At 48.0% G+C, this 22,476-nt stretch overlaps 1 protein-coding gene across 3 annotated transcripts; it reads left to right on the top strand.

Moving 5' to 3' along the window:
* The first annotated feature begins 3 nt into the window (after positions 1-3).
* Positions 4-22,360, top strand: LOC128834878 (glutathione S-transferase-like). 3 transcript variants are annotated; one of them, XM_054024036.1, is made up of 7 exons: positions 4-193; positions 11,593-11,699; positions 12,670-12,721; positions 14,185-14,317; positions 16,537-16,678; positions 21,094-21,225; positions 21,907-22,360. In XM_054024036.1, exons 2-7 carry the CDS (start codon positions 11,613-11,615, stop codon positions 22,027-22,029), a joined length of 669 nt encoding a protein of 222 aa, XP_053880011.1. In that variant the 5' UTR covers positions 4-193; positions 11,593-11,612; the 3' UTR covers positions 22,030-22,360. The 3 variants fall into 3 exon arrangements, with proteins under 3 accessions (XP_053880011.1, XP_053880010.1, XP_053880013.1); XM_054024035.1 differs by having other exon boundaries at positions 4-142; XM_054024038.1 differs by lacking the exon at positions 4-193 and adding an exon at positions 220-327.
* Positions 22,361-22,476: the final 116 nt, after the last annotated feature.

Below are 22,476 nucleotides of genomic sequence, written 5' to 3' on the forward strand. Positions count from 1 at the left end.
CAGTGGGACTGGGTGGGAGCCTCTCCTCCTCATAGGGTCCGAGAGAAGACTCCCCTCGGGAGGTGGAGCCGGTCGGTCACAGGCTGAAGGCAGCCACACTGTTACTGTCTGTGTCTAAGGAGGAGTGAGGCGGGAGTCCGAGGTCAGTGCTCAGAAACGGCCAGGGAGCGGCTCTGCTCCCGGGGAGCTGCAGGTGGTTACGCCGCGTGTTTGCGGGGCTGGCTCTGGATTTTCTGCAGCTGTAACGTGTGGGGCCAGTCAGGAGTTAGTGGCTCCCGGGGGGCTCCCTAAGAGCAGAGGGGGCCCGAGGGCAGGAGCGCGGCGCGGGTAGGTGATGGGCGCTGGGAGGCGCAACACATGATGGTTGTGTCGCTCGCTGCGTGAGGGCACGTGTGGTGGGAGAGCAGTGGGCAGGAAAGGGGCCAGGAGAGCAGGGCGGGAGTCAGCGTCCCCCGGGCCCTCTCTGAGGGGAGGCAGGGCCCCGAGTCCCTGGGGGAAGCGCTGGCCAGTGCCTGCTCCCCTGGCTATCGCGCAGGCGGTGTTTACTGATTGCGCAAGTGAGAAATTGCTGAGGCAACACTGCCTAGCGAGGGGCGCAGGCAGCCCCTGTCATTAAGCGTTTGTGTGCGGGGGGCTGAGCTCTGAGCCCGGCTGTGGATTAAAGCTCCAGCCCCAGGGAGGGTTTGGTGCAGAGATGCCTCCAGCAGGAGAGGGCGATTGTCTGCTCCAACCCCCTTACCCAGCAATGCGAGCGTGGGGGTGGGCTGGGCTGTACTGTGATCCCACTAGCACTGGGCAGGAAATGACTTTCCTCTCAAGTTTCAGAGTAACAGCCGTGTTAGTCTGTATCCGCAAAAAGTACTCCTGTTCTTCTTTTTACTTTCCTCTCAGTTGCCAACTTTCCTGGATTGTTCTGGCGTCTGCAGGAATTAAAGCTTATTTTTTAATTAAAGATTATGTGATGTGATGAAACCTCCAGGAAGAGGGCTAACCAAAGTTGGCAACCCTACCTATATGGATTCTTGAAGTTTCAAAAACTTTGCTAGTCCAAATCGGGGCAAAGTCAAAATCTCAATTTTTCATAAACCATAAATCTGAAAGGGGGTTGAGGTGGGGAGGGAGAATTGGATCTGCTGAAATGAATCATTTTGGTTTGTTTTTATGGTAAACTTAAATTTCTAAACAGAATGTTGTTTCAAACTGAAAAATGTCAAAATGGGACACTAACAAGTTTGAAACTTTTTTCCAAAATAGGAAAGACATTGAAACTGACCCTTTGCTCCAAAAAGTTTGCTTCTGCATTTACTGTTGTCTTCAGCCCTCTGTATGGCTGTTACCTGAAGAGCCCTGTCAGACTATATAACTTGCAAAACACACAGTGATTTCATAACCTCTAGTTATGGCTGCAGAGTTCAGTAATGTAATAGCTGTAGTCCCATTATGTAACTCTTTCTTTGAACTAGTCCAGGCTCCTAATTCCATTGTTTGAACTCACCCAGGAGAGTTTTGTTCTTCCTGTGCATAGGTTTCAACACTTTGACATTGAATTAAGGGCCTGATCCTCAGAGATGCTGAGCACTCACAACTCTCACTGACGTCAACCAAGTCATAAATGCCCATTCTGTATGTTTTGAACCTTGCTGGAGAGCATGTATATGTATTTAACAGGAAGGATTTGGTCCCCTGATCCTCAAAGTTTAGGGAGTTAGGCACTAAATAAATACCTTTAAGGGTTTTGGACTGTGACTTTGTCTTCAGGCCTGAGCAAAGGGCTGCATGAACTGCACTGCCCCAGAAGGCATTTTGACACCCTTATGAGACATATTTGCTTCCTTCTTTTAGAGGTTTTTAAGAACAGGTTAGATAAACACCTGTTAGGAATGGTCTAGTTATTACATAGTCCTGCCTTGAATGCAGGGAACTGAACTAGATGACCTCTCGAGGTCCTTTACAGTCCTGCACTTCTATGATTCTTGCTCCTTAAGCTAGCACTAAGACATTGTTCTATAAAAGGGACTTAGGTGTTGCAGTGCTCAGATTGTAATGTCTAACTTTTAGATGTCTAAAAAAAGCACTGGAGCAATAATGGGATCCACAAAGCCTGAGTTAGGTGCCTAGGCTTGGTATACAATGCTTGGGGAGAGACAGGCATAGGCGCTGACTCCGTGGGTGCACGGAGAAAAATTAGCAGGTGCTTAGCACCCACCAGCAGGCAAGCTCCCCGCTCACCTCCTCCTTCCCCCCCAGCGCCTCTCCCCCGCCGGCGGCCCTGCTGATCACTCCTCTCCCTCTCCCCCAGTGCGTCCCGCCTGCTGCGAATAGGTTGGCTTTGGGCGGGAGAGGGAGGAGCAGGACTGGGGCGCACTCAGGGGAGGGGGCGGAAAGAGGTGGCGTGGGAGTGGGGGTGGGGGCAGAGCAGGGGCAGGAAGAGGTGAGGCGGGGGCTTGGGGAACGGGGGGGTAGAATTCAGTGCCTATGGAGACAGGAGCCTAAGAATGGATACATAAGAGTCAGCATGCTAGGTAGAGCTTAAGGGCTGGTCTAAATTGAAAAGTTAGGTCAAGCCAGCTATGTCACTCAGAAGTGTGAAAAATCCACACCACTGAATGATGTAGTTAAGCCAGCCTAGCACCTGGTGTAGACAGAATTTTTCTGTCTACTTTGCTATTGTCTCTTGGGGAGGTGGATTAACTACAGTGATGGAAGAACCTCTCCCATTGCTATAGTGAGTGTCTACACTGTAGCATTTTAAGTGTAGACATAGCCTAAAATAGCCAGTTGGAGATGCTTGCTAATGAGACAGGTGTGTCCTAAATCCCCCCCCCCCCATAGAGTTAGTTGCCTAAATCTAGGCTTGAGGGAGGGTCCTATCTCTGTTTGCGATCCACGACTGGGAATCTGGCAGCTTAGCCATCTAAGTAATTGCTTGCAAGAGAGAGTTAGTTGCCTGCCTAACTCCATACAAAATAGTTTTGGAGTGGGGGAAGAGAGCAGCCTCCTCCCTTAATCTTTAGCCCAGCAGTTAGGATACTCACCCCTGTTAAGTTCCCTCCTCTGCCCATTGAGGAGAAAGGATCTGAAGAGGTATCTGCCATCTCTTAGGTGAGTGTCCGAACCATTGGGCTACAGTGTGATTCTTACTCTGATCCGATTGATATTTAATTATCAGGTATTAATTAAAGTGAAACAGTTTAAATAGGAAACATCCCATAGTCCAGTGGTTAGAACACTCATCCGAGAGTTGGAGAACCATTGTTCAAATCCCGTCTCTTCATCAGGTAGAGGGGGAAATTGAACCAGGGTTTCCCCACATCCTTGTGGAGTACCCTGGGCTAAAGGTTATGAAAGAGGCTGCCTCCTCCTTGTGACCCTGCTATTGTGTGTGGCATTAGGCATACTCTGAGCACATCTACTGCATTGGGCCCCATGGATGAGACAGGTGCTTCTCTAGGGTTGCCACTTGGCCAGTTTTTGTAGATTTACTATGCCAAGGTATTTTTCACTTGAGACACACTAAAGTGCTCACAGTTCACATGCCTGACATGTGGACTGTGGCACTGTGTTATGATAAGGTAAGAAAAATGATAAAATAACATAAAAATGGGATGGGGGGAGGAGAAGGGGGAAATGGTTCTCTCACTAATTTTAGTAATACTTAGCAGTCGTTGTCACTAGGATCCTTTTTGCTGGTGGGAGGGGTGGCCAGTGGTTGTTTTTCCTGTGCCTTGGAGGTGCGTGCTTCGCTTTCCCCACTTTGTGGATTGACCTGGGGCTTAGGCATGAGACAGACATCTGAACTTTTAGGGTACATCTACATAGCATTTGGGAGCCCGGAGGAGTGAGCCTCCCAGCCCAGGTTGACCGACTCATGCTCGGGCTCTAAAAATAGCTGTGTAGACAGTGCTTTGAAGTTGCAGTTTGGGCTCTTCTGAAGACTCCCCACAGGCTTCAGAGCCTGAGCTCCAGCCCAAGCCACAGCTCCAAAGTACTGTCTACACAACTAGAGCATAAGCCTCTTGATCCGGGCTGGGAGGCTTGTTCCTCGGTCTCCCAAATACTGTGTAGACAGAACCTTAGAGTGAAGCATCAGTGAGCCTGCCCAGAGGCAGAAACTTAAGGGCCTTGGGGTCTTTTACAGCAGAAATGTAGGTGCTTAGTGAGTTCAGGTGCCTGCAAGGTTAGGTGGCAGCCAAGCAGGGTGCCTACATTCTTTTGTGGACCTGGCCCTAATCTACTATCCTGTTGGCTCAACTACTCTGGCCAGCAAGTAGGGAGTGTAGCCAAGGCTCTGTCCAATCCCCTGCTTACATACTCAGAGGAGGAAATAAGCAGGCATGTAACCTTGCTTACTTCTATGCACCTGGACCCAAGTTCCAGGTAGCCTACATAAATGTGTGTGTGTGTGGTGGTGGTGGGTTTCTTATTCCTTCTCCCCAACAAGCATGTAGCCCAAATTGCAGTCTGGCCTTAGGACAGTTTATTTTGCATAACTTGCGGCATAACTTGTGAGTTGTTTAACATTGTTACATATTGATAGTTCTTCTCTGCAGACATGTCTGGGACTGAGTTTAACTTTGGGTGTTTGATCTAACAGGGACTTTACTCTCCATGAAAAGACAGAATCGCCCGTGCATTGCTGAACTGTACTTTGGCTGTCCTGAAAGCAAAAGGCTGGATTTATAGAAAAACTAGATTCTTCATTTGGCAGCTGGTACTGAGTGGTGCAGAGTGCCTCCTGCAAAGGGCCGAGCACCCTCAACTCCCACTGACTCTATGGGGCTCAGCATCGTGCAGGGTTGAGGCATGGAGCTGTACAGCTTGACCTGGGGAGGAGTGTGGCTCTAGCTCTTAGTCAGATCTGAAGAGAGATTAAGGTTTTATCACCACTTGTAATTAAAGTTTTAAACCTTCAGGGGTAATTTACCCTTAATCCTATTAGGGCACTTTGTGGTCAAGCTGCTGTTTCTGGATCCAAACCCTGTTGGTCCAAGTCCCACCAGAGATCAGTTCACTGGTTTACACATCGTCTCAAACTCAGATGACCCTGAGGGCCGCATGAGGACTAGTGCATTGGCCCGAGGGCCGCATCACTGACACCCCCCACTTGCTGCCCCTGGCCCCACCTCCACTCCACCCCTTCCATGAGGCCCTGCCCCGCCCCTTCCCTGCCCCCTTTCCAACCCCTTCCCCTAAGTCCTCACCCCAACTCTGCCCACTCCCTGCCCCCAGGGGGAACAGGAGGGGTCCGCAGGGTGTGGCAGGGGCTCAGGGCAGGGAGTTGAGGTGCAGGAGGTGTGCACCATACGGCAGGGAATTGTGGTGTGGGGTGGAGGAGGGGTGAGGGGTGCGGCAGGGGCTCAGGGCAGGGAGTGCAGGAGGTGTGCAGGGTGCAGCAGGGGGCTTAGGGCAAGGAGTTGGGGTGCAGGCAGGGCCGGCTCCAGGCACCAGCCCAGCAAGCAGGTGCTTGGGGCAGCCAACAGAGGGGGGCGGCACGTCCGGCTCTTCGGCGGCAATTTGGCGGCAGGTCCCTCACTCCCTCTCAGAGCGAAGGACCAGCCGCCGAATTGCGACCGAAGACTGAAGCAGCAGCGGTAGAGCTGAAGTGCCGCAGATCGCGATCACAGCTTTTTTTTCCCCCCTTCTTCTTTTTGCTGCTTGGGGGGCAAAAACCCTGGAGCCGGCCCTGGGTGCGGGAGGCGTGAGGGGTGCAGCAGGGGATTGGGGTGCAGTGTGTGGCAGGGAGCTCCAGGCAAGGGGTTGGGGTGCAGGAGGGGTGAGGGGTGCAGGATGTGGCAGGGGGCTCAGGGCAGGGAGTTGGGGTGCAGGAGGGGTGTGGAATATGGCAGGGGGCTCTGGACAGGGGGTTGGGATTCAGGGTATGGGGCCCGGCGCCGCTTACCTAGAGTGGATCTGAGGTGGCAGCGACGCGCACCACAGCCAGGGCAGGAAGCAGCTGGAGTCCCTGGGGGGAGAGGGGAAACGGCACCTCGTGCTGCTCTTGCTGCTCATCCAGGTACCTCCCCCAAAGCTCCCATTAGCCACAGTTCCCAGTTCCCATGGGAGCTGTAAGAGCACAGAGCCCTCTACTCGCCTCCCACCCCCCTGCCCGGGGCTGCAGGGACATACAGTAGTTCAGCCGCTTCTGGGAGTGGTGCGGGGCTTGCGGCGACACAGAGTAGGCGGGGGGGAGGGGCGCGGGGAGCTTGGCGGGCCGCATGAAAGAACCCCATGGGCCACATGGGGGCCGCGTGTTTGAGACCCCTGCTCTAGACTGAGTCAGATTTGGTTTAGTGTGGGATGTATGCCATGTGATCACTCTGCTGGAACAGTCCTCGTAAGGCTTTGTTAAAGGAACATTGCATTACAATATAAAAGCTACTCTGAACATTGCATCTGATTAGAAAGATGGAGTAAGGCCATGCAATGGTCTTTGTATAACTGGGGGTCCACCTGTGTGGAGCTTATTGCAGGATCAGAACCTAAATCAGGTTAAACAAAAAAGTATGTGTGAATTATATTTAACAATCAGACTTGGATCTGGGACCTTGAGAATCTGGCAATGCTGGTTGAGACACAGAAAATACATCTCATTAGAATGGATAGGAAATCTGAGATTTTCAAAATATAAAGGTTATATTTAGTATCTTATCAAGTCAGAGGCAATTTAACAATGGCTTAACTTCTCTTACATTAATAAATGTTTTAAAAACATATATCCATCACAAAATGTAGTTACAGAGTCACTTAACTGCCTTGCTCCTATAAGCCATGATCAGATGTTCAGGCTGGACGTACCTAAACCAATCATGGAGTGGGGCAATCTCAAGACAATTTGCATAATTCCCGTGTGTTCCAAAGCCGCCTTGACATGGGCCCCATGCAAATAGACTCGTCTCCAGGCTGATTTCCTCCTGCAGGAAACTGGATTGGGCAAGTACTGGTTGTATCAGTACAGGCACTTCTTTTTAAGCCAAATTTCTTTCCTGCTGCTCTGTTCCACTCCCCAGCTGTTCTGAGTGGAGCAGCCAACTGATATTAACATGCTTTTGTGTCTAAGGGCTTGGCTACACTTGCAAGTTAGAGCCATTAAAGCAGCCCCAGGTGCCCTAATTCACCACCCATCCACACTGGCAAGGCACTTAGAGCACCTGGACTCTGCAGCTGGAGCGCTCCTAGTAATCCACCTCATGAGAAGCATAACGCTTGCTGCGCCTCGGCTGAAACACCCCAGTGTCAGTCTGAACAAGGTGTTGCATTACTGCGCTGTGATTGGCCTCTGGAAACGTCCCATAATCCCCTTAAGTCAAGTGGCCACTTGGGGGCGCTGCATAGGGCTCCAGAATAGGTAGGGATGGCCCTGTTCAACCGATAACTACAGTTTGCTCTCTGGTAGCTTCAGTTTGCTGCTCAATGTAGGGTTACCATACGTCCGGATTTCCCCGGACATATCCGGATTTTTGATCCCCAAATCCCCGTCCGGGGGGAATTGCCAAAAAGCCGGACATGTCCGGGGAAATAGGGAGGCTAGGATCTCCGAATCTGTGTGTGTGGGTCGCCCACTGTGACATCATCTCGGTGTGACACTCGGCTCCTGCCCAGGGCATGCTGGGAGCTGTAGTCCGGCCGGGCCTCGCTCTCCAGGGAGAGCTGGGAGGGGGGAGCGGCCGAGAACTACAACTCCGAGCGGCCCCTGCGACGCGACCAACCTGCCCATGTGAGGCAGACCCTGCGCCGCCGGAGCAGAGCAGCTGGAGCCCGGGAGGGGAAGTGCCCGGCCGGTGGTGCAGGGTCAGGAGGCAAGGGGGCTGCCGAAGCCCATAGCGCTCGGGCAGCTCGGCTCTTAAACAGAGCCGAAGAGTAAGGGGAGGATCAGAGCAGCTGGAGCCTGGGAGGGAAGTGCCCGGCCGGGGGCGCAGGGTCCGGAGGCAAGGGGGCTGCCCGAAGCCCAAGTGCTACCGGCTTCATGGTTTGCCGGGCAGCCTCCAGACCCTGCGCCCCCGGCTGGGCGCTTCCCCTCCTGGACTCCAGCTGCTCTGATCCTCCCCTGACTCTTCGGCTCTGTTTAAGAGCCAAGCTGCCCGAGCCAGCGCTACCGGCTTCGGGCAGCCCCCTTGCCTCCGGACCCCAGCCGCCGGCCGGGCACTTCCCCTCCCGGGCTCCAGCTGCTCTGTTCCGGCGGCGCAGGGTCTGGAGGCAGGGGGGCTGCCCGAAGCCGGTAGCGCTCGGGCAGCTTGGCTCTTAAACAGAGCCGAAGAGTCAGGGGAGGAGCAGAGCAACTGGAGCCCGGGAGGGGAAGCGCCGGCCGGGGGCGCAGGGTCTGGGGGCTGCCCGGCAAACTGTGAAGCCAGTAGCGCTTGGGCAGCCCTTTTCGCGTGGCTGGGAGGGAGGAGGGGGAGTTAGGGCGGGGACTTTGGGGGAATGGGCGGAGTAGGGGCGGGGCCGGGGGTGGGAAAGGGGCGGGGCCAGGGCCCGTGGAGTGTCCTCTTTTTTTATTTTTTAAATATGGTAACCCTAGCTCAATGAAGCCTTGGGTGTGTGGAAGCAGAGTGGATGTGAACAAGAGGATCAAGGGCCTTGGAGAGAGGGTTGGGAAGAAGCAATGGGTCGGGGAGCAGTTTCAGGCAGGCTGTTAGGAAACAGGAAAGAAGGCTATCAGCAGAGGAAAAGACAGAAAGAATGAAAATCAAAATAGAGGCTGGGAGAGAGGGCCAAATTCTGTCGTCTTTACTCAGGCAAAACTTCTAGTGATTGCAGTAGTCATTAATTTGGGAATTGTTGAGGAAAACATCCAATGGGGAGACTTGAGTAGGGACAGCCAATGATGCAAAAGACCCCACCACCCAACTGGCATGTACTCTTGTTCATGGCCTCCATTTCATTTGTGTTTTTCTTATTGTCTGCTACAGTGTTAACCTTTGGGCCCTGATAAGAGATTGAAAAATTGTTGCAAAATTTGTTCCATAAATAATTAAACTTTATCTCTAACAATGGAATAATTCATTTACATTGTGTACAACGTGTTGAGTTTGCCCTCAGCCTTAAGGCCAGTCATCCTCAAGGGTTCCAAATCTTTTCCTTTGTGTCTTTGGAGAGGTGACTCAGCAGAATGCAAAGGCTGCTGTGAGCTGAGCACGGTTAACAAAACTGGAAACTACTGAATGCATTGCAGGCTCAGTGCTGCCCCTTGCTGATATCTGAGATATCAGATGGGAAGTGAGAAGCACAGGGTGTGAGTGAAGCCATCCCTGCATAGTCATTCCCCTAAGTATTCTGCCATTTGGTGTTTATAGAAATGGTGGGGACCATGCATGCAGCTTCCTTTGCTTTAGCTGTAGATGTAGAACAGATTGGTGAAAAAGATGCAGAGTTACAGAGCAAGACCACAGCCTCATCCCAAAGCCACATTTAAACATTGTTGTATCAGGTACTGGCTTATAGGTGGGTGGCTGAGACTGGATAGCCTAGATCAGGGGTGGGCAAACTTTTTGGGCCAAGGGCGACATCTGGGTGGGGAAATTGTATGCAGGGCCAGGGCAGAGGGTTGATGTGCGGGAGGGAGTGTGGGGTGTGGGAGGGGGTGTGGTGTGCAGGAAGGAGCTCAGGTCAAGGGTTTGGGGCAGAGGAGGGGTGCAGAGTGTATGAGGGGGCTCAGGGAAGGGGGTTGGAGTGCAGGAGGGGGCTGAGGGCAGGGGTGCAGAAGGGGTACAAACTGCAGGAGGGGGCTCAGGGCAGGGGGTTGGGGTGCACAGGGGTGCAGGGTGCATCAGGGAGCTCAGGGCAGGGGGTTGGGGTGCAGGAGGGGGGCAAAGCCTTAGGGCAGGGAGTTGGGGAGCGGGGTGCAGGAGGGGTTCGGGCTCCGACCCGGCCCCACTTACCTCCCAGCCAATGGGAGCTGCGGGGGGTGGTGCCTGGAGGCAAGGGCAACGCATGGAGCCCTCTGCCCCCCACTCCACCCATGGGGGCAGGGACATGGTGCGGGCGGCACCGCAGGCTGGATCCAAAGCCCTGAGGGGCCAGATCCAGCTCGCGGGCCGTAGTTTTCCCACCCCTGGCCTAGATCCCATCATGAGGGGATAGTACTTCAGGCTCCGGCCAAAGTAGTTTATCCAAGTACATCCTACAGATCTGCTCAGGCTATAAGGCCAAAGTGAGCGTCAATAGGACTCGGCAATGGGGGTACTGGTGAAGGTGGTTGGGACTCAATGGGGGGTCTGCATATGGGGGGAACGGTGCTCAGCAGTGGAGTCTGAGTGTGGAGGGCTCAGCAGGAGGGTCCAGGTCTGGGTGATTGGGGCTTGGTGGGGTGGGGATCTGGGTGTGGGGAGCTTGTCAGAGTGGTCCAGGTGCACAGGGAGTGTGGCTTGTCAGGGTGGGGGTTTGATTGATGGGGACTCAGCGGGGGGTAGTCTGGGTGCAGATGTGGGGTTCTGGGTGCAGGGGATCGGACTTGGTAGGGTGGAAGTCTGGGAATGGGAGGTTTGGGGGGGGTCTGGGTATGGGGGATCCAGATGCCAGGGGGTTCAGGCTCAGCAGGGTGGGGGTTCGGGTGCAGGGGGGGTGAGGCTCATGGGAGGCGTCCAAATGCATGGGGGTTGGGTGGACGGGAGGTGGATATGACCCAGCCCCAGGTGGGTGTGACCCAGCCGCGGTGTGAGCATCCCTCCACAGCGATTTACCTGTCCTCTGGCTGCTCTGGCTGCTCCACATGTCCGTGCTGCTGTGGAGGGGCATGTGACTGCTCTTGTGGCTTCCCTTTGCTTCCCCATCAGAAAGTCATTTTTTATCCATGGAATCAAAGAAATCTGCGGGGGACATGAATTCTGCATGCGCACAGTGGTGTGGAATTCCCAGATGCGTAAAAAATGATTAAAGAGTGTTGAAGCCTCAGGAAATTGATTATAGGGAGAAACCTGCTTAGGCAAAGATTGTAACTGGCTGAAATTAAGTTTTAGTTTAGAAGCACATTCTTACTTTTGTTTGTTTGTAACCCTCTCTTAACCCTTATTACTTCTACTTAGTATCACTTGACCTATGTGGCTGATGTGTGGTAGGCACACTGCTGGGGTCAGGGTGCTGAACTAGATCTGCAAAGTATACAGACACTCAGAGGACTGCCTACTTGTCTGCTAGCTGTTGGTGTCTGGGCTGTAAACCACATCAGTAGAGCATTTAAGGCACCCAGGGTTATAGGGCGGGCAGTGATATAAACACTTACTGGTTTAGATTGCATCCCTGAATATCACAGTGGCAAAAAAAACTGTCACTGCTGCCTTATTCCTAATAAATCATAATTTAAAACAGCAGATCAATAAGACAATGCCAGTTCAGCATTAACTCCATGATTCCCTATGAAACAGTTCACTCTCCCCTTCAATAAACAGACAGAGGGTACTCTTTCTCCACTGAGCCCATAGAGGGCTTGTATGAGTCAAGCCCAGATATTTGGGTCATGATTACCTCTCTCTTCCTCATGTGCATCTCCATCACAAGACTCTCAGCAATATTTACAGTATTGGCAGGTAAAATTCAAAATCCCCCCCTTGAAATTAAATACTTCCTTTTTAAATAATTTTCCTTTGCTGTATTTGTCAGGCAACAAGAAATCTGAAAACATGGCTGGAAAACCCAAACTGCACTACACTAAAGGAAGAGGTAAAATGGAATCTATCCGATGGCTGTTAGCAGCAGCTGGGGTTGAGGTTTGTACTTCTTATAAAGTAATCAAATTAATCAATGGTTGAAATGACTGTTCTATTTTGAAAATATGACTAATGACTAGTTAGCGCCATCTCCTAACACACACGTGATTACATCAATGTGTACAAGAGTCACAAAAAGCTGGATGTAAATTCTGCATGTCAGTTCTCGTATACATTACTTACACGGTCCTAATAGTATTCAGTACGGATATTAGTGAAACTGGCATTTCGTGTCCTGTAGAATGTATTGATTTCATTCGTTGCAATAACAAGGGTTTCTATTTCCAAAGAGAAAATATCCTTGGCTGTCGTCTTGTTCAGAAAAATTAAATTGAAGAGATCTTGGATTGTTGCTGCTGTTTAAAGTCAGGAATTTCTCCAGGTTCTTTTGAATGTTTGATATTTGCAATTGTCTCTCATTCACTCTTGCTTTAAAGACCCAGTCACATCACATGAATAACTTTGAAAAACATTTTGTTTAGAGATAATTTTGTATACTTTTTTTCCAGATCCTCAAACTTGTATAAATTAGCATAGCTCTCTCGAAGCCAGCCAAGCTACCCTGATTCACATCAAGCAAAAATGTGGCATGACTTAATTTCTGTGGTGAATTTTTGCTTGAAAGCATTGTCGTCATTTCCTAGGAATTCATTTTCCTCTTTGGCTTTCTCAGCACTTGAAGTGAAAAATCTTTATAACTTTCAGTGATGTATGTTACTGTGAGAGATAAGCTGCTAGAGAACAAGTTATGTAGCAACAAAGATCCTATTCTCATTCAAATGTCTTTTATTTTTATTTTTGAAATCAAGGCAAGAAACATAAAGGCAGAATTGTATCTTGTAGTTTCTCAACATTTTCCATGTGGCATCAGCTGCTTTTTAAATAAAATACCCAAAGGCAAATATCCACTAATAGTTCATTCATGATCCATGAAATGTAACAATCAACCCCCTTTATTTCTGTTTTCCAGTTTGAAGAAGAGTTTGTGGAAGCAAAGGAAGACTTGGAAAAGTTACGCAAGGGTGAGTCTATGGCCTAGTCCGGACACAAACTTGCACTGATTTAATTTAAAGATATGGTTTTTAAACTTGTGCAAGTTTGTGTCTAGACCAGTGGTTCTCAACCTGTGGGCCTCTTGTGGCTCAGTCAGTACACAGCTGTGACCCATGTGACATCCTCAGTGCCATAACTAGGGTGGGGCAGGAGGGGCACCTGCCCTGGGGGGTGCAAAACTAGGGTGTTGCAACACCAGGCCCAGGTGTTAGCTCCCCCCTCCCACCCCAGTAGGATTGTGAGGCCAGTGACCCTGGCTGGAGCAGGCTCCCTGGCACTAGAACTGCAGGGTGCAGGGTGGGCTGCAAAGCTGAGCTATATGCAGGTGAGATGATAGACCAGCAGGTGCGGAGAGGGGGATGCAGGGGGCTAGGGCTACAGGAGGGAGGTACAGGGGGCAGGAGCGCGGGGAGGGAGTGCAGGAGGCTAGGGCTTCAGGGATGGGGGTGCCGCTGGTGCATGGAGGACTCTAGGTGGCTGGGGCACAGTCTCTGGATGGGGGCTAGATACTGGGGCACAGTCCCTGGATGTGGGGGTTGAGTGCTGGTGGGTAATCCTTGGGGGCGCTGGGGCAGGTGCATGGGGGGTAGTCCTTGGGGGGGGGACCTTTCTGCCCTGGACAGGGCATTCTGTCTCTGCAGGGCAGGCACGTGTGCAAGCCCAGTGTTTGGGGGCTCTGGCTGCTGGGGGGACAGTCCCAGGGGGGTTGGGTGATGGGGGAGCATTCCCTGGCTGTAGGAGCAGCCCCTGGGTGGTGGGTGCCCTGCACCAGGCAGGGCTCCCCATCTTTGCAGACAGGCTCCGCAACTGTGCTCTCCGGGCACTCAGCCCAGCTATGCTATGAGCAGCAGAGCGGAAGTGAGGGTGACAATACACCATGCCATGCCACCCTTGCGGTAAATTAATTCATTTTAACAGTTTGATGTTTTGCCTTATTTTGCTAATTTAAAATGCTCTTGGTAGATATTTGTCAGTGTTGAAAAGAAAGGTACTATATCGATTTGCATTGTATTGCTGTCATATAACAAATACTAAACCATATTTTTTTGTAGATGTACAGGTAGTATATATATATATATAGGGTGGATGTAGCCCACATAACACACAGAGAGCTGCATAGGTGACCCACATTGGTAAATAGGTTGAGAGCCACAGTCTGGACAGTCATATTTTAAAAACTGCTTTCTTCTATTTGGCTTAATCTGGATTGTCAATGGAAGGGGAGTTTTGTTCAAGAGATAACTTCTCTAATGCAATGTGGCCTGCATGAGAGGTGTACTGCATATTCCTTCACTCTGGCAATAGATGCTTAGGATCTCTGAAATATAACTGGAAATGTCCATGTAAATTATAAGGCATTTTCTCTCAGATCCATGCAATGATACAACAGTTTGTGAGGACTGAGTGACTTAACTTCTTTTCCTTTCCAAAGATGGATCCCTGCTGTTTCAACAAGTGCCCATGGTGGAAATTGACGGGATGAAGATGGTGCAGACCAGAGCCATTCTCAACTACATAGCAGGGAAATACAACCTCTATGGGAAGGACCTGAGGGAGAGAGCACTGTACTGTAACAGCACTACCCTCATTAATATACACTGTCTTTATTTGAACATTTACCTAAAATAGAGAAGAGTACTGCTTTAAAATTTAACCCCCTTCTCCCCCACATGGATATTAAAATTATAAACCTGTCAATACACCATTGACATCTCAAACCCAGAGTTTTGATTTGTGGTCATTATCTACCTGGTAGATTCATACATTCCAAGGCCAGAAGAGACTATTGTGATCTTTTCTGACCTCCTGTATATCACAGGCCACAGAACCTCCCCAAATAATTCCTAGAGCATATCCTTTAGAAAAACATCCAGTCTTGATTTAAAAAGTGCCAGTGATGGAGAATCCACCATGACCTTGGTAAATTGTTCCAATGGTTACTTACTCTCACTGTTAAAATATTTACACCTTATTTCCCATTAAGAATTTGTCTTGCTTCAACTTCCAGCCATTGGATCATGTTATACCTTTCTCTGCTAGATTGAAGAGCCCATTATTAAATACTTGTTCCTTATGACTGCTAGTGAACAAATTGATGATACTGTTAAGACCCTCCACAGAGTTTCTTCAGTTACATAGAGACCAGAAGCACGTTAAATTCCTGAGGCAACTACCAATCCTTAATGGGATAATAATAAAGGCCTCATATGCCTTGGTGCTTACTTTGATTTCTTTCCTATTTAATGATAGCAATTCAGAGAACTTAATCTTTGGAGGCAGCCTGGGGTATGTTTGTGCCTGTTGGCCCAATTTAAAAACAGTCCGTTGCAGCTGAAAACTTCTGTTCACTTTAAAAATTACCATAGATTGTATAGTGCATATGTACAAATAACAATCTCCTAAAGCAAAACAATTTCCTGATACTCTGTTGCTTAGACAAGGACTTCATTGTATAAATTCTAGTTTCACAGCATTAGCAGGGGTTTTCAAACTTCATTGCACCGCGACCCCCTTCTGACAACAAAAATTACTACACAACCCCATGATGGGGGGACCAAAGCCTGAGCCGGCCTGAGCCCCCACCATCCTCGGGGAGGGGGAGGGGGGAGAGCAAAGCCTGAGCCCCATTGCCCTGTGCTGGGAGCTTGTATGCTGAGCCCCACTGCCCAGGGCTGAAGCCCTTGGGCTTTGGCTTCGGCCCCAGGAGGTGGGGCCCAGGCTCGGGCTTCGGCCCCAGGCCCCAGCAAGTCTAAGCCAGCCCTGGCAACCCCATTAAAATGGGGTCACCACCCACTTTGGAGTCCTGACCCACAGCTTGAGAACTGCTGTGCTATAGCTTAACATGTGAGCAATGAAATTTTCCTTGTCCACCCCTCCTAATGAAGTTACAACAAAAACATCAGTGTTAAGAGAACATACTAAGTGTGCTTTCTCCTGAAAAGTAACTCAGTGGGAATCCTTTTATGGGATTCACTGTTTGTGATATCAATTATATCCAAATAAGTGTGCTCATTTTACGAGGAAAACCTTCTCCCCCACCCTCCCCTGCCCCGTGAACTCAGTTTCGGCTCTAACTCTTTCAGCATCATTACCAACAAATTAATGATTCTGAAGGCTATATTCAATCCTTGACTAGAATAGGATTTATCATGTAAATCTAAGTTCCACCATTTGCTACCTATTCAGCATTATTGTTGTCAAAAACCTAAAGTGCTGGTTCTCAAAATGTTCAGTAGAGCTCTTGCTGGTTATATAGTGCTGGTGCCTCTTTGTTTCCTGCTACTAAAAAAAAATCGGAGCTGGTTGAAAGAGAAAACAAAGGTTGAAAACCTCTTCCAAAATTCCCATTTATTGTCAAAATTCAAAAAGTTTTTTTGACCAGCAGTGTAGCTGGTTGAAAAACAGGGAGGAAATTTTTCCTATTTATTTTTTTTGAGTTTCAAAATGTAAACAGCTTTTGAATAGCACAACTAAAAATACATAGATATGTTCCTAATATTACTCTTCATGTAAACTATTGCTGTTCTTGCCACAGGGACAATCTCTCTGTTAATATGAGATCCATGCTATGAAAAAGGCTGAGAACCTCTAATCTAAAGTATTACCAATAGTAAAGATCAAGAGGTCAAATCAATTTTGTTGTAGTGCAATGGCTGAGTTAGCCTCCTGAGTACTCCTGCCATTGCACTACAATACAATACAATAACAAGCTGACTGGACAAAAGTCAAGTGTTCAGAAATAAATGGACTCCTCTAAATGGAAAATAAAAAACATTTGTTTCAGGATTGATATGTACGTGGAAGGAACAACAGATCTGATGGGAATGATCATGTTACTCCCTTTGCAACCGCCCGAGGCAAAGGAGAAGAATTTTGCCTTAATCATCGAGAGGGCCAAAACCAGATACTTCCCAGTCTATGAAAAGGTAAGTGATAGTGAGATATGACAGACCATAAAGAAGAACAGTTTGTATGATGGTGTTTGCTGAAATTTCCCTTGTACAGGAGGAAATCTCCTCAGGGCAGGTGGAATTGTAGGACTCCAGGACCGCTCGGGGAGACCTCATAGAATGATGTGAAAAGGGGGCCACCAAACAGCCTGGTGCTGATTCTGCCACAGAGAGCCCCCAGTGACCTCAGTAGGACCACTCTCAGAGTAGGATGCAATTCACTGTGAGCAGGGATGGCAGAATCCAGCTCTTCTAAAGTAGTTTAGACTATGGTAACACAGTGTTATCGACTCTTCGCTAGCACCATGATGGTAGTGCATGCACATCAATGGCTGGGATACAGTCATGAGAGCATATATCAGAGTATATTTTTTCCAAGGAGTTCATGTGTTTCTACTGTTCTGAATTAAATATAGTTGTGATTCAGAAGTGTTAATAGCTATTTATTTGTATTGTAATAGCCCCTAGTGGCTCCCGTCAGGATTGAGGGTCCCTTTGTCATGGTTAGGGCCCAACCAAATTCATGGCCGAGAAAAATGTGTCACAGACCGTGAAATCTCGTTTCCCTCATGAAATCTGGTTATTGTAGGCGGGTTGTGATATTGCTACCCTTACTTCTGCACTGCCTTCAGAGCTGGGTGGGCAGTGGCTGCTGGGCTGGGCATCCAGCTTTGAAGGCATTGCTGCCACCAGCAGCAGTACAGAAGTGAGGGTGGCATGGTATGGAGGTCATCATCTTGGGGGGGTGGGGTGGCAGGACCAGCCTTATGGGTGGGCGGCATGGGCAACCACTTAGGGTGGCCTGGTCGGGGGGTGCTATGGTCTCCCCCTGACACACACACAGACAGCCCAAGGCCCCTTTAGCCTCCAAGTGCTGGAGAGGAGCAGGGCTGGGGCACCCTGGCTGGGGGCTCTGACCATGTGCCAGACTCCTGCTGCTAGCCCCAGCCAGTCTGTGGAGGGACGGGACTTCCTCTTCTCCTGCATGGGCTGCTCCTGGGACTGGGTCAGACCCACCTCCAGCAGCAGGGCAGAAGTAAGGGTGACAATACCATACATATCCCTTGCTTCTCGCTGCTGCTGGCAGTGAAGCTGCCTTCAGAACTGGGCTCCCAGCCAGCAGCCACTGCTCTCCAGCTGTCCATCTCTGAAGGCAGCGCAGCCACCTGCAGCAGCTCAGAAGTAAGGGTGCCAATACCGTGAACCCCCTACAATAGCCTTGCACCCTTCCCTCCCATCCCTTTTTCGGTCAGGACCTCCACAGTTACAACACTGTGTAATTTCAGATTTAAAAAATCCTATGACTGAAATTTACCAAAACGGATCGTGAATTTGGTAGGGCCCTAGTCATGGTTACTAAAATTCCCATTGAAGTCACCCTGGGAGTAATGAGGAAATTTGTTTGAGTACATTTTTCAGGATTTGGTACATGAGTTCTATCTCTTTATTTACTTATTTTGAGCTGTACACAAATATGCAACCTTTTCTAAAATCTTTGGGTACCATACAAAATATGCACACAGCAGCAGTTCATGGAGAGTTGACTGGAAGAGAGTTGTACAGGAAGTGTCACACATAAAGCAGAAATGCCCAACGGTGGATTTGTCAGTAAGAATGCAAAACCTCAATTATGCAGTAATTCACATGATGTCTCCTCAGCAGAACCTCAGATTGCACAAGCAAAATCAATGTTTGCAATATGCAAGAAATTCAGTCATCAGCTGCATAAGTTCGAAGTCAAACAGCGCCAATCATCCCCGTCCTGGGTTCATTTTTCCAGGTCTTTTTTATTGAGCTGTAATAATGCCACTTCAGCCATTATGGTGCTACAGAGTGTGTTTCTAGGTTGGCCTCTCTCACTCTTGCCTGGGGTTGCCAAATAGTGCTTGTTTAGGTAACCTCCTATTGGGCAAGGTTTCCCAAATAAGTCCAGCTCTTCTTCCTTACTGCTTGTATTGTTGTAGCTAGTTGTGCCCATTCTAGGAGCTCTTCATTACTTCTTCTTAGTCCATTTTACTTTGAATATGTTACATATACATTTGCACAGAAAGATATTCAGTTTGCATTGGCTGGACTCTTCTCCATATAGGAGGATGCTTAGGATGTTGCTTTTAAAGAACTTAAGTTTGTTTTGCTAACCACATTGGATTTGAGACTTTTAAATACAACACTTGCTTAACCTTTTCTGGATTCTATTTCAAACATCACCAGTACTGGGATTGATGCTGCCTAGATTAGTAAACTTATTCACTGTTTTCAAGGCTTCACCTTTCAAGTACAGAAAATCATTGTAGGTGAATTAATTTTTATAATTTCCATCTTTGATTTAGTGATAAGACCTGTTTGCTTGGCAGAACTTGCAAGACCATCTGTCTTTGTCTGGCTATCTTCAGCTGTCTTATTTAGAAGACAGATGTCATCTGCAAAGTCTAAATCTCCAAGCTTGCCATTTATCCATGCAGTGCTCATTTTCATACTGACAATCTGTCACTTAAATTCAATAGCAACTCCAAACAAGATGAGGGACAAGATATTACTTTGTCTGACACCAATGTTAACATTAAACCAGTCTGTTAGCTCCTGGTTTATCTTTGCTTCACACTGAGTGTTTTGATGCAGGTTTTTAATAATTTGGATGCTTTTGTTGGAGACTCCATAGATTCATACTATTTACTATGATGGTTCTCTAGCTACACAATCCAATGTTTTTTTTGGAAATCTACAAAATCAAGGTCACTGGCAGTTGCCATTCATTGCTTTGCTCTACAGTATTTCTCAGGATGAAGATTCAGTCAATACAAAATTGATTTAAGTGAAAACCAGATTGTTCTCTAAGTTTGCTATGTATAGCTGCTCTATTTGGGTGATTGCACAGAATACTTTCTCTGGGGCTGAAGGCACCCAGTCCCGTGCCAGTTATTACCATCACTCAAATCTCCATTTTTGGGGAGTTTGATTATAATCCTCCTCTTCCATTCTTCTGGGGGGAAGGGTGTTCTTTCTCCCATACCAAATGTAAGAGGCATAGCAGGATTTTCATGGTGACCTCTCCACATGCCGTAAGTAGCTCTGCTCTAATTTGATCTTCACCTGGTGATGCATTGTTGTTTTAATCTTTCAGTGGCTACTTTTAAGTTCATTCAGAGTAACTTCAACTAGTAACTAGTTTAATCAAAGTTCCTACAAGTCTGCACTGATGCCCCCACAGGATCTATGCTGTGAGGTTAAATGGTTGCCTGTTCCAATTGTATTACCTACTTTTAAAGATTTTGTATCTTTGTTTCTTCTAGGGTGACTTAAGAGAGCCAAAAGCATAAGATGTGTTTACATTGTACTTGGCCTTGTATTTGTAAGGGCAGGGACCTGTTAATTATTCAGGACAGATGCTCTCACAGAGATATGTTTGCTCGTTTATATAGTGTAGAGTGACTAGTAATATTCAGTTGTTCACACTGGCATCCAGAAGTTGGCTAGCACAGTGATGGGCTCTTTACAAATGCTGTTAGACCTAATTCTGCAAGAGGGTTGGTTCTGATGGACTCTAACCCCACAGTCCAGGGGTTTTCTTAGCATACAATGTGCACTTGATTCCCAATCTTCTAGTGGTGCTGCTGTTGCTGCTCCTCTGCTTCCTAACCAGCCTTGAAATGATGGGTGCAAGGGCCCACAGGAGGTTGCTGCTTCACCCAGGTTCTACACTAGGCACAGACTGTACCAGCTGCTGTTTTCTGTAAAGATTCTGCTCCTCAAGGACTAATTACCCCGCTGGAGTTTCCTTAGGCAGCAGCATGTTTCTCTGGATATTTGACTAAAGCAGAGATTCCTACAAAGCAAAAAAGGGAGAGAAATAAGGTGGGACTCCAGAAACTCGTAATAACTGCTAGCCCAAGCCATGCTCTTAATAGCTTTGAAGATGGGTCATGTTTCTCCTGAACTACCTGCTATTAACAATCTGCAGAAGTGTTGTATCCCAGTCATGGGAGGGCCTCTACAGCTAAGATGCTTCATGCGGCGATTCCTGTGGGATAGATTAAACATTGTGGGTAATCAGAAGGCCTCCTATTTTAATTAAGGCTGGGACACATCACAGGTAATCCTCCATCCACTATTTCTTAACCACTTCTACAAATAATCCCCTTTTGTTTGCACCATTGCCATGAATCTCCTTCTTGGGGACTGAAGTCCTGCACTTATCCTGGCCTAGGAGAAGGTTATACACTGAATCGTGGACCCAAGTTGAATTAAATGGCTTTGCATTCTGATTGCCCACAATCCTCTATTACCTCAGACCTCTTGCTTGGACTAGTCCTGACAAATACACATCTAACTAAGTAAGTAAGCTATTTCCCATTTGTATCCCTAAGACCTCTCTGTTTTCTCATATTCCATAGGTTTTAAAAGACCATGGCCAGCAGTTTCTTGTTGGTAACAAATTTAGCTGGGCGGATGTCCATCTGCTTGAGGCCATTTTAATGACAGAAGAGTGCAAGCCTGATATACTCTCCCCATTCCCTCAGTTACAGGTAACTGAATCGCCTGATCTCACCAAGGAACATACACTTATATTCAGACTCCGATGCCCAGTGTAAAGTATTGATATTTAAGCCCTTGGAGCCACTGCAGCACTTGAGCTCTCGTTAGTCTCAGTGGGAGATGCTGTGGAAAGAGTAGAGCTGCTCAGAACATTTTCAGCAAAAAAACCTGCATTGAAGCCAAAATGCTGAATTAGAGATGTTTCAGTTTTGATGAAGACTGTTTTTTAGAGGTAAACACTCTCATGCACTGGCCTGGGATGTGGAAGACCCAGGTTCAAGTCCTTGCTTTGACCAACTCAAAGCAGAGCAAGGACTTGAATCTGGGTCTTCTAGGTCCTAGGCTGGTGCCCAAATCACTGTGCTGTCACACCCTGTTGCTCCACAAATTGAAAACAGACATTAACACCATTTCATTTGCGTGAACACCGGTCTGGAACAAAATAAATTTTGAAACCTTGAAAGTTGGTCCAAAAAAGAAAGGTCATCCTCTGGCCAGCTCTAGTACTGACCTGTGAAATCTGGCCACAAATAGCTACCAATTGTTTTGTTTTGTGCCTTTTTTTTTTTTTGCTCATGCAAATTGTTTGTTAAATACACTGTGCATTTTAATCTCTGAAGCTGAATGTCATTTCCTTACTCTCAAAGGCTTTTTACTGCTTCTTCTTTTAGGCTTTTAAAGGAAGAATAAGCAACATCCCCACAATTAAGAAATTCTTGCAGCCTGGTAGCCAAAGGAAACCACCAGCAGATGACAAGTTCATTGCACAGGTGAAGAAAATATTCAACATCTAATCTATGAGATTACTAAAAATCACTGCACCTACAGTATAGTAGCTCAGCCATGCTTAATATAGCTGTAAACTTCACATAACTCAAACATTTTATGGCCTGAGCTATACAGGAAGTCACATTAGATGATAATGGGCTCTTCTGGCTTTAGTCTGTGAAACTGGATTTGAAAGTTTTTAGCATGTTAAATGCTAGCATGCCGAAACATAACACTTTAAAAATGTCTCTGCAATAGCTATAACTAGATTACAATGAATTGTAGACTAGGGTAACTTGTTAAATAATCTTGTAATTGAAAGATACATTTACTTGAAATAAAACACTCATTACTTTCTGTTGGAGCTCATTTATTTATAACACATGTAGGTTAGTACGCATAGCTATACCTCTTAAAGTGCTTTAGAAAAGTGGGTGCACCCAATCCCTGATTCCCTCTCCATTTTCTTATCC

Source organism: Malaclemys terrapin, chromosome 3 (assembly GCF_027887155.1).
Source record: "Malaclemys terrapin pileata isolate rMalTer1 chromosome 3, rMalTer1.hap1, whole genome shotgun sequence".
In the NCBI taxonomy this organism is placed as follows: domain Eukaryota; kingdom Metazoa; phylum Chordata; order Testudines; family Emydidae; genus Malaclemys; species Malaclemys terrapin.

What these genes read in the sequence shown, in the direction of transcription:
- LOC128834878 (XM_054024036.1), top strand. Translation starts at nt 11,613, where the DNA reads ATGGCTGGAAAACCCAAACTGCACTACACTAAAGGAAGAGGTAAAATG. An exon ending in TAGCAGCAGCTGGGGTTGAG is followed by an intron (nt 11,700 to 12,669) that starts GTTTGTACTTCT and finishes TCTGTTTTCCAG; the next exon opens with TTTGAAGAAGAGTTTGTGGA. An exon ending in GACCTGAGGGAGAGAGCACT is followed by an intron (nt 14,318 to 16,536) that starts GTACTGTAACAG and finishes CATTTGTTTCAG; the next exon opens with GATTGATATGTACGTGGAAG.